The sequence below is a fragment of the Vulpes vulpes genome, chromosome 8 (assembly GCF_048418805.1).
Source record: "Vulpes vulpes isolate BD-2025 chromosome 8, VulVul3, whole genome shotgun sequence".
Lineage (NCBI taxonomy): Eukaryota > Metazoa > Chordata > Mammalia > Carnivora > Canidae > Vulpes > Vulpes vulpes.
The window spans coordinates 93,561,608-93,574,675 of NC_132787.1; the positions used below are offsets into that span (position 1 = coordinate 93,561,608).

General features: G+C 36.7%; 1 protein-coding gene across 4 annotated transcripts in view; it reads left to right on the forward strand.

Moving 5' to 3' along the window:
• ATAD2B (ATPase family AAA domain containing 2B) overlaps positions 1 to 13,068 on the forward strand; it is a 153,955-nt gene that overhangs the window by 44,758 nt on the left and 96,129 nt on the right. For all 4 annotated transcript variants that reach the window (XM_072767583.1, XM_072767584.1, XM_072767581.1 and 1 more), the window contains exons 9-12: positions 3,764 to 3,862; positions 5,402 to 5,513; positions 8,552 to 8,667; positions 10,218 to 10,392. In XM_072767583.1, coding sequence (XP_072623684.1) covers positions 3,764 to 3,862; positions 5,402 to 5,513; positions 8,552 to 8,667; positions 10,218 to 10,392 — 502 coding nt within the window. The remainder of the gene's footprint in view (positions 1 to 3,763; positions 3,863 to 5,401; positions 5,514 to 8,551; positions 8,668 to 10,217; positions 10,393 to 13,068) is intronic.

A 13,068-nucleotide genomic window follows, 5' to 3' on the forward strand; every position in this document is an offset into this window, starting at 1 on the left:
TTGCCATTCTTTTCCTTGGTTCGTACTTTGTCTTTTTTTTTTACTTTGTTTTTGGTTGTCTTTATTAGAGGGTTTTTATTTTTATGTAGTCAAATTTTTATCAGTCTTTTTTTTTTTTTTTTTTTTTTTTTTAAGGCTTTTAGATTTTAAATGATAGTTAAAAAGCCTACCCAAATCCAGGGGCTCATGGGTGGCTCATTTGGTTAAGTGTTTGACTTGTGATTTCAGCTCAAGTCATGATCTCAGGTTTGTGAGATCCAGCCTTACATCAGGCTCTGTGCTCAGGCTCTGTGCTGGGCACGGAGCCTGCTTAAGACTCTCCTTTTCCCTCTGTCCCTCCTTTACCCACACATGTGTGCTCTCGAGCTTTCTCTGTCTCTATCTAAATATAAAGGAAAAAAAAGAGAAGAGCCTACTATAATCCAAGTTTTCAAGGAGTTCATCTTCGTTTAATTTTATGGTATCATTTTTTTACTTTTAAATTTGATCCAGGGCGCCTGGGTGGCTCAGTGGTTGAGCATCTGCCTTTGGCTCAGTGTGATCCTGGGATCCTGGGATGGAGTCCTGCATGGGGCAGGGCCTGCTTCTCCCTCTGCTTATGTTTCTGCCCCTCTCTCTGTGTCCCTCATGAATAAATACATAAAATCTTTAAAAATAAAATAAATAAATGTTGATCCATTTGAATTTTATCCTAATATAAGATTTGTTGTACAGATTAAACTGTCGTTTTGCAGTTGGAAAATGAGCTGTCCCAAACCAATTTACTGAATTAGTCTATGATTTCTCTGTTGATTCCCATTGCAGTCTTAATCATATTGTCAAATTACATGTTTTGACCTGCTTCTGGATATTTATTCCATTCATCGATTTTTTTAATCTTTTTTTTTTTTTTAAAGATTTTATTTATTTGAGACAGAGAGAGAGAGAGAGAGAGAGAGAGAGGCAGGCAGAGACACAGGCAGAGGGAGAAGCAGGCTCCAAGCAGGGAGCCTGACATGGGACTCGATCCCGGGTCTCCAGGATCATACCCCGGGCTGAAGGTGGCGCCAAACCACTGGGCCATCGCGGCTGCCCAACCTTTATTATTTTTAATGAAAAAAAATTTTATTTAAATTCAGTTTGCCAATATACAGTATAACACCCAGTGCTCATCTCATCACGTGTCCTCCTTAATGCCCATTACCCATTTCCCTTTCAGCAACCCTTTGTTTGTTTCCCAGTTAGGAGTCTCTCATGGTTTGTCTTCCTCTAATTTTTCCCCCGCTCAGGTTCCCTCCTTTCCCTTATGGTCCCTTTCACTATTTCTTATATTCTGGAATTGCTTTTAAAAATGACTTTCTAGGGGCACCTGGGTGGCTCCGTGGTTGAGCATCTGCCTTCAGCTCAGGGCGTGATCCCCACATCCTGGGATTGGGTTCTGCATCGGGCTCCCCATGGGGAGCCTGCTTCTCCCTCTGCCTGTGTCTATACTACCTTTCTCTCTGTGTCTCTCATGAATAAATAAATAAAATCTGTAAAAAAATAAAACTACTTTCTAGGGTCACCTGGCTGGCTCAGTCAGGAGAGCGTGTGACTCTTGATCTTGGGGTCATGAGTTCAAGCCTCACTTTGGGTGTAGAGATTACTGAAATAAATAAATAAAAACTTAAAAAATACTCTGTAAGAACCCTACTTTCTAATTGTTTCCTACAAAGATTGATTGATTTTTAAAGATTTTATTTATTTTGTTATGAGAAACACAGAGGGAGAGAGGCGGAGACATAGGCAAAGACAGTAGGAGACTCCATGCAGGGAGCCCAATGTGGGACTTGATCCCAGAACTCTAGGATCATGCCCTGGGCCAAAGGCAGACACTCAACTGCTGAGCCACCCAGGTGTCCCCTAAGGTTTAAAAATAGAGTTTTTTTTTTTTTTTAAAGATTTTATTTATTTATTCACGAGAGACACAGAGAGAGAGATAGAGGCAGAGACACAGGCAGAGGGAGAAGCAGGGTCCATGCAGGGAGCCTGACGTGGGACTTGATCCCAGGTCTCCAGGATCACACCCTGGGCCAAAGACGGTGCTAAACCGCTGATCCACCAGGTTGCCCAATAGAGTTGATTTGTTTACTAACTTTGCATCCTGTGACCTTGCCAAATTTTGTTATTCTAGTAGTTTTTTTTTTTTAAGTTTCTCTTTTTTTTAAAATTTAAAAAAAATTTTTTATTTATTTATGATAGTCACACACAGAGAGAGAGGGAGAGAGGCAGAGACATAGGCAGAGGGAGAAGCAGGCTCCATGCACCAGGAGCCTGACGTGGGATTCGATCCCGGGTCTCCAGGATCGTGCCCTGGGCCAAAGGCAGGCGCTAAACCGCTGCGCCACCCAGGGATCCCTCTAGTAGTTGTTTTGTAGATTACTGGGTATTTTCTGCATAAACTGTATCATCTGCAAATAGAGACAGTTTGAATGTCTGTGTATTTTATTTCTTTCCTTTTGTAACGTCTATGATCCTCTGTACAGTGGTGAGTTATGAGTATGGGTATCTTTGTGTCATACGTGATCTTAGTGAATATAGTGATTCAGCAAATCTATATATTACTGTGCTCATCAAGATAAATGTACTTATTAATTCCCTTTGAGTATTTTAGCCTCCCCAGCCCCCCTAGTCTGTAACAGTTAGTTTGTTCTTTATAGTTAAGGGTCTATTTTTTGGTTTATCTTCTTTTTTTTTTTTGCTAATTTGTTTTGTTTCTTAAATTCCACATAGTTCTCTCCTTAATTTTTTTTTAAAGATTTTATTTATTTATTTATTAGAGACACACACAGAGAGAGAGAGAGAGAGAGAGAGAGAGAGGCAGAGACACAGGCAGAGGGAGAAGCAGACTCCATGCAGGGAGCCCAATGCGGGACTCAATCCCCGGTCTCTAGGATCATGCCCCGGGCTGAAGACGGTGCTAAACTGCTGAGCCACCTGGGCTGCCCCTCTCCTTGCTCTTAAGATTAGGACACAAACATCCACTTCTCTCCATTCTATTCTTTCTTTTTATTTTTTATTTTAAATGTTTTAAGATTTTTATTTTTGAGCAATCTCTGCACCCAATGTGGGGCTCAAACTCAAAACTCCATGATCAAGAGTTGCATGCTCTACTGACTGAGCCAGCAGGGTGCCCCTCTATTTTTTTGTACTACATGGACTGATAACATTTTTTTTCTGTGACACTTACTAAGTTTTATTTGATTAATTTGTAGTTTAATGCTAAAAGTAAAAAACCAATTAATAGGTTTTACATGTCTATGAATAACGATAGTGTTTTTTACTGTGGAGCTAAGTTGGGTGTTAGGATTAAATTTCCTTTTTAAAAAATATTTTATTTATTTGAGAGAGGGAGTGAGAGCAAGCAGGGGGAGGGGCCAATAGGGAAGAAGAAAGAGGTGTAAGGATCCCAAGTAGACTCTGTGCCAAGTGCAGAGCAGGAGACAGTGGGGGTTGAGGGGCAGGGGTGGCTCATTCCCACGGCTTGAGATCAGGACCTTGGCTGAAACCAAGAGTAGGCTGCCCAACCAACTGAGCTACCCAGGCACTCCATGTTTTTTTTTTTTTTTTTTTTTAAGTTTTATTTAAGTAATCTTTATACCCTATATGGGGCCTCAAACTTCTGACCCTGAGACCAAGAGTTGCATGCTCTTCAGACTGAACTAGCCAGGCACCCCAACAATAATGTGTTTTTAAAACCATTTGCTGCTATAATGATTTTAAGCATTTTATTCTCTTTAAATAGGAGAAAGAAGCATGCCATTCATAGTAGTGACACAACTTCTTCTGATGAAGAACGCTTTGAAAGAAGGAAATCAAAGAGCATGGCAAGAGCAAGAAATAGGTTAATAAATTTTTTGTTATATCCATGGTAGAAAAAAGGAAGAATAGTTATTTTTTGAATGGGATTCTTATCTGTACCAGCATTTTGCTAACACCAATATTCAATGCATATTTGAGACTAGAGTAATCCACTGACTTGGTTTTTACTTAGTAATTCTTAGAATAGAAATCTAACACTGGAAAACTCTCCTAGATTACTTACTGTGTAACTACTCAGTGAATGTGCAGGAACTTAAGAAAGAGCCAAGGGGCAGAGGCCAACTGCTATGGTAGTTTTTTGTTGGTACTTCTCCTCTATCAAATCCATTCAATGAGGCTGATTTTAGATACTTAACAGTGATTCCAGCACTCATAGCAAGATATGGTTTCTAATAGAATCATCTCAAGAGCCCTTGGATTTTATTGGAAAGTTTGTTTTATTTTGGTTCATTGAGTACCATCTGGTGGTCTTTGCTTACCTAGGGTAAATGACTGATTACTATATGGCTCACTAAAACCTCAGGAGTTTTCACTGGGTGAAAGAACCAGTATTTTGTCTATTAAGTAATTAGAATGTCAAATTATAATTTATTCTTTAAAATTTGAGTTAATTTTCTACCTTATATATATACTACTAGAGATAAATTTAGAAAATTTATAGTTAGCAAAGTATTTCTATAATTTGGCATTATATATCTATTGTAGAAATATCAAATTTTCAGTTAGTTGGTTTTGGAAACAAGTTTGGATTGGTGTAGATTTTATGCTGAAAAGAATTCTTCATGTGGATGATGGAAAGAAAATGTAAAAGAAAAAAATCTAAGTTTAAATAAAAGAATTTAAGGCCTATTTAAGCTTTTCTGATACTTGCTTTGGAAGTATATTTTTAAGGTATGTTAGGATTCAGAAAGGTGAAAAGTAGATTCATTATAGAAAGTACAGTTTTTTGAGGCTATTTATGTCATCTTTTGGTGTTTATCTAAGGCTTAAAGAGGAAGTAGAGTATATTTTCCTATGGATGATAAAATTAAATAATACAGTGTAAGAATTTAGGTGGCTAATGATCTATTTTAAGCTAGTTACACAAAAGGTAGAGGTTAATTTTCAAAATGTGATCTGGAATTGGTTTCCTTTGAATTAAAGTGAAAGAAATTTCTTTAACCAAGTAGACCTAGCCACATAATACCTGAGGACAAATAAAAATATTGTAATAAAGCTTGAGTTTATTTAGTGCTGTATATAATATATGTAGATCTATTTTTATTTTAGATATGTATAGTATCCAATATCAGATATATTGTTTTCTAACTTGAAATAGGTTGGATTCTTTGGATAAATGAATAGATTAGTGATCTTGTTTGCTTTGTCTAGGGAATAAATTTATTTTTGCCCTGTTGAAAGGAACTAAGAAAGAGTACTTTAAAAATATGAAATCTTTTATTATTTTCTGGGTCTTGAAGAAAATGGAGAAAGATGAAAACGTATCAAAGATTTACACTTATTTTGACGTTAAAAATGTGAAACTTTTAATGTTTTCTACTTGCATTTTTATAAATTTCAGATGTTTGCCTATGAACTTCAGAGCAGAAGATTTAGCTAGTGGTATTCTTCGAGAACGTGTCAAAGTGGGTGCAAGCTTGGCTGATGTTGATCCAATGAACATTGATAAATCGGTAAGTTTTGTAAATGTTTTTTTAAAATTAGCTTTTTCCTTTTAAATAAAGATTATTCCTTGTTTCTAAAGCAACACACAATAAAAATACTCAGATATCACCATTATTAGTATTCTGATGTACATTGGAATTTGGCATTCATGTGATTCTTACTCAACATTTTTTTTTCCCTCCATTTCAGTGTCACTGGTATATATAATAAAAAATGGGTAGGAAATGAGGCTGACAAATATGGCAAGGCCCCACAAACTGTGGTGTGTAGTGTGGTATTATTGAAGCTGCTTAGATTTCAGGATCAGCTTACATTTTAGATGGAGCACTCTGTCTATGATGTAGTTAATGAACTTGAGGGAAGCAAGACTAGCATTAGGGAAACTGGCTTGTTTGTTTGTTTGTTTATTTATTTATTTATTTAATTTATTTTATTTTTTGGGGGCGGAAACTGGTTTAGACATCGTTGTAATATAGTAATCTGGAGTAATGATCATGACAGGGTAATGATGGAAAGAAGTAGTAGATGGATTTGACCGAATTCAGATGAGAATTCAGGTTTGATGGAATTGAGTGAATTTATTGTTTTTGGGGAATGAGGGAGAGAAACAGGTTTCTGGCGTAAGTGACTGGATGGGATCCACTCTATGAGTTAGGGAACATTATAGGAGGAATATGTTTTGAGGGATCAAGATGATTTAGTTAGTTATAGACGTGTTTAGGTGTCAGTGGCACATCACAAATGGAAGTAACTTGTAGGAAATTAGTTATTTAGGTTTGGCAGTAAGGAGAAATAGCTAGAAATTCAGATATGAGTCCCCAGTATATATATATATATATTTTATTATTTTTATTTATTTATGATAGTCACAGAGAGAGAGAGAGAGAGGCAGAGACACAGGCGGAGGAAGAAGCAGGCTCCATGCACCGGGAGCCCGATGTGGGATTCGATCCCGGGTCTCCAGGATCGTGCCCTGGGCCAAAGGCAGGCACCAAACCGCTGTGCCACCCAGGGATCCCCGAGTCCCCAGTATAAAGATAGTTGAGATCACTATGGGGATTGAGTTATAGTACCTACGGAAAGTATGTAGTAGGAAAAGAGAGACAAGATTTAGAAGATACAGTAGATTCTTACTGTGATAGATCTTACTGTTATAATATTTTGGGGGGAAATATTTTGGAATAGTTACTACATAACCAAGATTATATTTGATTTTTATTCTTTGTTTCCATAAGCCTTTTTTTTTTTTTTAACAACATAACAAGTTTCTCATGAGAATCAGTTAAATTATTAAATGTAGCTGTGTAATACTTGAAAATGAAGTGTTAGCTATTTCCAATCTGAAGTCATGGGAGAAAAACTTATTTTAATGAGGACTTTTTTTTTTTTAAATTTATGATAGTCACACAGAGAGAGAGAGGCAGAGACACAAGCAGAGGGAGAAGCAGGCTCCATGCACCGGGAGCCCGACGTGGGATTCGATCCCGGGTCTCCAGGATTGCGCCCTGGGCCAGAGGCAGGCGCTAAACCGCTGTGCCACCCAGGGATCCCTTTAATGAGGACTTTATTTAGAATATTGAATTCACAATCTCTTATCTACTAGTGCACATTGTCAGAGGACCTTTTTTTTTTTTTTTTTTTTAATTTAGAGGGAACGTGCGAGCGTGATTGGGGGGAGGGGCAGAAGGAGAGAGAATTTCAAGCAGACTCCCCCCTGAGTGTGGAGCCTGACAGGGAACTCAATCCCATGACCCTGACATCATGAATTGAGCTGAAATCAAGAATTGGCAGTTTAACTAACTGAGCCACCCAGGTGCCCCTTCGAGGACCTTTCTTAGTGATCTTTGCTTATTTAGTTTACCAGCACCTCCCTCTCTTGAATGTATTTAATTTTAGACCTCTCTCCCATTCATTAGAGTAGTATTTCTTTAAAATTTGATATCATATATGAGAAAATATAGTTTCTCTTAGAGTGTTCGTTATTTAAATTCTGCATTTATTTTTCTAGATGACTTAAGTTTTTTCTATATGGTAATATTTCATTATGAAACATTTTCAAGTACTGTAACAGAATGAAGCTACAGGGGAAGAAATTTACCACAATCCAGCAGTCAGAGGCAGTCATTGTTAACATTTTGGCAATATTTCCTTCAAGTATTTTCTTTTTTTTTTTTATTAAAGATTTTATTTATTTATTTATTCATGAGAGACACACAGAAAGAAGCAGAGACACAGGAACGGGGAGGAGAAGCAGGCTCCATGCAGAGAACCTGAAGCAGGCCTCGATCCTGGGACTCCGGGATCACAAAGGCAGATAGATGCCACCGAGGTGTCCCATCAAGTACTGTTTTCTATACAATTTTTACTTTCTAAAGTCTTTTAGGTATGGGGTGCCTGGGTGGCTCAGTTGGTTAAGTGTCCGACTTGTTATTTCTGTTCAGGTCATGATCTCATGGGTTGTGAGATCGAGCCCCACTTCAGGCTCTGTGTTCAGGCAAAGAATCTGGTTGAGACTCTCTCTTTACCCCTCTCCTCACTTGACACCGCCCCCCCCAAGTAAATACATCTTTCCAAGAAATAAAGAATAAGACTTGGTTATGTAAAGTTGAGCTTTGAGGGTCACAAACCATTATAGATGTTTTTTACCCAATTTCTAAATCAGCTTTTCCCCCCTTGGGGACAGTATTGCCCTTGCTGAGAGTGCATGTGATGGATGGTATTTTGAAAGGCATTTTAATTATTAGAGTGTAAGTACAATTTATCATCTCCTGTGGATACCCATTAAAAAGTATTAGATTGGGCATTAATCTTGTCCTTAGTTACTAGGAGATTAAAGAATGGTAGCTTTATTTAGCTGAACTGAAATGTAATCTTGAATTTTACTGCTGAGTTCATTTTTCTACATTTCAAAAGTGTAATTCTTTGAGCTTTATGTTCAACATTTCCTGCTGAAGGCATATATTTCTGAGTCATAAGACTATCATAAATTAAAAAATTTCTATAAGCAGTTAAAATTATTTTGTATTAAACTTTCCCTTCTTCCCAGGTGCGGTTTGATAGCATAGGTGGATTGAGCCATCATATTCATGCACTAAAGGAAATGGTAGTGTTCCCACTTCTATATCCAGAAATTTTTGAAAAATTTAAGATTCAACCTCCAAGGTGAGTAATGTTCTAAATGATGTTTATTGTTACTACTGTTAATATATCAAATTTCAGTTAGTAAATGATTATAAGTATAAGCATTTCATATGTATTTGTTGTATTCTAGCAATGAGGATTAGGAATGAAATTTTATTATTTAGTGTTCAGAGGCTTTGGTACTAAGTATGTTCTTGAAGTTTACATTTAAGCTTTTAAGAGTCAGGCACAAGACATAACTTTATGCAGGCCTTGAATATACAAGTGGATTGCTCAAATGCCCAAATGGAATTTCCGTGATTTGGTCTCCTGATAGCATTGAGTTTGATGCTGTATGTTGTTTAGTGTTTGGAGACACAATTTCAATTAAGTGTTACCTTTGACTTGACTTGGTGATGGGGTAGTTTTGAAATGGTAAGCTTGATATTTATTTTTATGATCAGATTAATTGTGTTTTGATTATGAGATAGACTGAGAAAAGGGTAGAAATTAAGGGTAATTAGGCAGAATGAAATATTCTGAAGATGTACATATAGACTGTTAGGTTTAAACTATTAGATATTCCTTTTCTTTTTTTAACATTTAATTTTTTAAAATTTTTGGACATTTTACTTATTGGAGCAGAGAGCACATGAGTGAAGGGGAAGGGCAGAGAGGGAGAAGCAGACTCGCTGAGCAGGGGATATATTTGTCTATGTACATATGTGTATCAAGTTTATATTTTGCCTATATTAGGCACATAGAAACATTTCATATAGGTGAAATTATCCAGTAATACCTTTATATATACATTTTTTTACTCTACAGTATACTCTAGAACCTTTCTATTTCAATAATGTGTGTATTGTTCATTTTGACATTTTACTACTTTTTTTTTTTTTTTTTTTTTGCATAAGACTTTATTTTTAAGTAATCTCCATACCCAGTATGGGGCTCAAACTCACAACTCTGAGATCAAGAGTCACATGCTCCACTGACTGAGACAGGCAAGCGTCCCTATCTGTGCATTATTAATAGCACTTAGATTTTTTCACTTTTTCATAATTAGAATTGATGCTTTTTAAAAGATTTTATTTATTGGGACGTCTGGTGGCTCAGTGATTGGGCATCTGCCTTTGGCTGAGGGTGTGATCCTGGGGGTCCTGGGATAGAGTCCTGCATCAGGCTCCCTGCTTCTCCTTCTGTGTATGTCTGTGCCTATGTCTCTGTGTCTCTCATGAATGAATGAATGAATGAATGAATGAATGAATGAATAAATAAATAAATAAATAAATAAATAAAATTCTGTTAAAATATTTCTGGGTCATTTGCAATTTTGATATATCTTGCCAAATTACTCTTTTCTCTGATTTGCCTACCTATGTTTGGTTGTTGAGAACGTCCTTGAATAACTCAGCAAAGTGAACCTCTTGTCTCTATACTACAAAAACCTTTCTCAGTGTCTAAGAATTATATATTAATAATTAATATATATATTAATACAAAATTATATGGGTGATGCATCCTTGTATATTGGTTGCTATTGGTGGTGATAGCATTACCTTACTTCTGTTGATTCTCTTGTTTTTTAGGGGCTGTTTGTTTTATGGCCCTCCTGGCACAGGTAAAACCTTGGTCGCCAGAGCATTAGCTAATGAGTGCAGTCAAGGAGACAAAAAGGTGGCTTTTTTTATGCGAAAAGGAGCAGACTGTCTGAGCAAGTGGGTTGGTGAATCTGAAAGGCAACTTAGGCTTCTTTTTGATCAGGTAAGTGCAATCAGCTTATAAGAGAATTATCTTCTTTAGAATATTTAATACATTTAGTCTAAATATAAACTGTTCACAAGGAGGTCTATTTCCTTCTAATCAGTATGTTTAATTTAGAATCAATAATTAAAATTGTATGCTTTAGATGTATTTATTAGCAGTTTAGTACTAATTTATGATGATTCATACAACATTTATTAAGGTGGCTAGTAGGCATATGTTAGGTGCTTTTGAGAACCCAGGGTATAGCATACATATCATTGGCTTATAATCTAATTTAGGAAATAGAACAAGCATAAAAAGTTAAATGTCTGCAAGAAATCTCACAGAGCAGTGTATTATTTTATGTGCTGTAAATATTGTGTTGGGAGAATGCAGTAATGAATGCTGTTATTTATTTTAAAAAGATTTTATTTATTCATGAGAGAGAAGGAGACAAAGACATAGGTGGAGGGAGAAGCAGGCTCCCCCTGGGGAGCCTGATGCAGGACCTGATCCCAGGACCCCAGGATCACTAACTGAGCCAAAGACTGATGCTCAACCACTGAGCCTAAATAATAGGCACCCCTATTTATTTATTTTTTAAGGTTGTGTTTATTTGAGAAAGAGAATGTATATATTGGAGCGATGCAGAGGGAAAGAATCTCTAGCTGACAATGTTGAGCACAGAACCTGACTCAGGGCTCAATCTGACAACGCTGAGGTCATGACCTGACTGAAACCGAGAGTCAGATGTTCAGTTAACTGACTGAGCCACCCAGGCGCCCCAGTAATGAATGCTTTTAAAAGGCAGGGTTAGGTGACTGATTATCTATCATGTAGGCAATCTTTTTTTTTAATTACAATAACTTGAAAAGTATTATTTCATAAGACTTAGTCCTGATATAAATTGACTGAGCTAGTGAAGGAATTCATTTACATTTGGCAATGAAATTTCTATTTTATAACATCTAAGGAAATCACATGAAATTTTTAAAAACTACCTTTAACAAGCAGTCTTTGAGTAGCCATTATTTGAGTTTATGTGTATCAAAGTGTATCATAGCACTTTAAATATTATTTTTAGTTAGTATGAGAAACTACCATGTTCTAGATAATGGGAATAGAAAGAGGAATAGGGTAAATTTTTTGCCTTCAAGGTATTCAGTGTCAGTTGGGAAGTGAAACATAGGCAGCTTGCTTTAAGAAAATTTAGTAATAATTGAAAAATACAAATGGAGAACAATATTGGTGGGTGAAGGAAGAAGTAGTTTGGGAGTGCTGATATATTGTCCAGTGACTTAAGTTTAATAAACTTTTGACAAGAGTTATATGCTTTTAGCCCCTTCATTCTTGGAATAGGAATGTCTCTTGGTTTCATTTGCAACTATAGCATAAATTAATGCCCTTTTTATTTTTTATTATTTTTTAAAAGATTTTATTTCCAAGATTTTTACTTACTCATTAGAGAGAGAGAGAGAGAGAGAGAGTGAGAGCACACACAAGTAGGGAGAGGAGCAGTAGGAGAGGGAGAAGCAGACTCCCTGCTGAGCTGAGCAGGGAGCTGGAGGCAGGAGTTGATCCCAGGACTGTGGGGTCATGACCTGAGCCAAAGGCATACACTTAATGGACAGAGCCACTCAGGTGCCCCCAAACACTGGATGTTTAATGCATAGCATATCAATAAGGGAGAAATGGGAAATTCATATCTGGTTTTTAGTAAGTTGACCTTCCTATGAACTAAGAGTTTGCTATAAGTAATTCTGAAATATGAATAGACTTACATTTGTAATCTAATTTTCTTATCTTAAATCAAATTAAGTTCTTGCTAGATTTAAGATTTAAGTGAAAATGACAATTGTGAAAGTAGTGGAGAAAACTCTTGAGAGTTTTGTTTCTAATTTCAGAATAGAGAGTCTAGCTATGGAAGAAAAGATCCACTGCATAAGATTACTTACTAGATTCTGCATTGCAACAAAATATTATAAGCAAACGCAAAAGATAAATGATACCCTGTGCAGAAAAATATTTGCATTTTCTTTCACAGAGGCCTAATTTTTATTTTTATTTTATTTTTTTCTAAATTAATTAATTAATTAATTAATTTATGATAGTCACAGAGAGAGAGAGAGGCAGAGACACAGGCAGAGGGAGAAGCAGGCTCCATGCACCGGGAGCCCATGTGGGATTCGATCCCGGGTCTTCAGGATCGCGCCCTGGGCCAAAGGCAGGCGCTAAACCGCTGCGCCACCCAGGGGTCCCGAGGTCTAATTTTTAAAATAAATAGTTCCTTGAAATCACTAAGCCAAAGACCAGTGATCCAATAGAAGATTTGGCAAAGGATATGAACACAACTTTTATTAAAAAAGCAGTATAAATGACCCTTAAAGATATGAAAAGTGCTCATTTTTATTGATAATAGAAATAAAAATTAAAATGAAAAAAGATTTTAAAAGATTAGTCAAGACTGAAAAGTTTTTTTTTAAAGATTTTATTTATTTATTTATTCATGAGAGACAGAGAGAGAGAGAGAGAGAGAGAGGCAGAGACATAGGCAGGGGGAGGAGCAGACTCCATGTAGGGAGCCCAATGTGGGATTGGATCCTGGGACTCCAGGATCACGCCCTGGGCTGAAGGTGGCACTAAACTGCTGAGCCACCTGGGCTGCCCAAGACTGAGAAGTTTGATAATACTTTA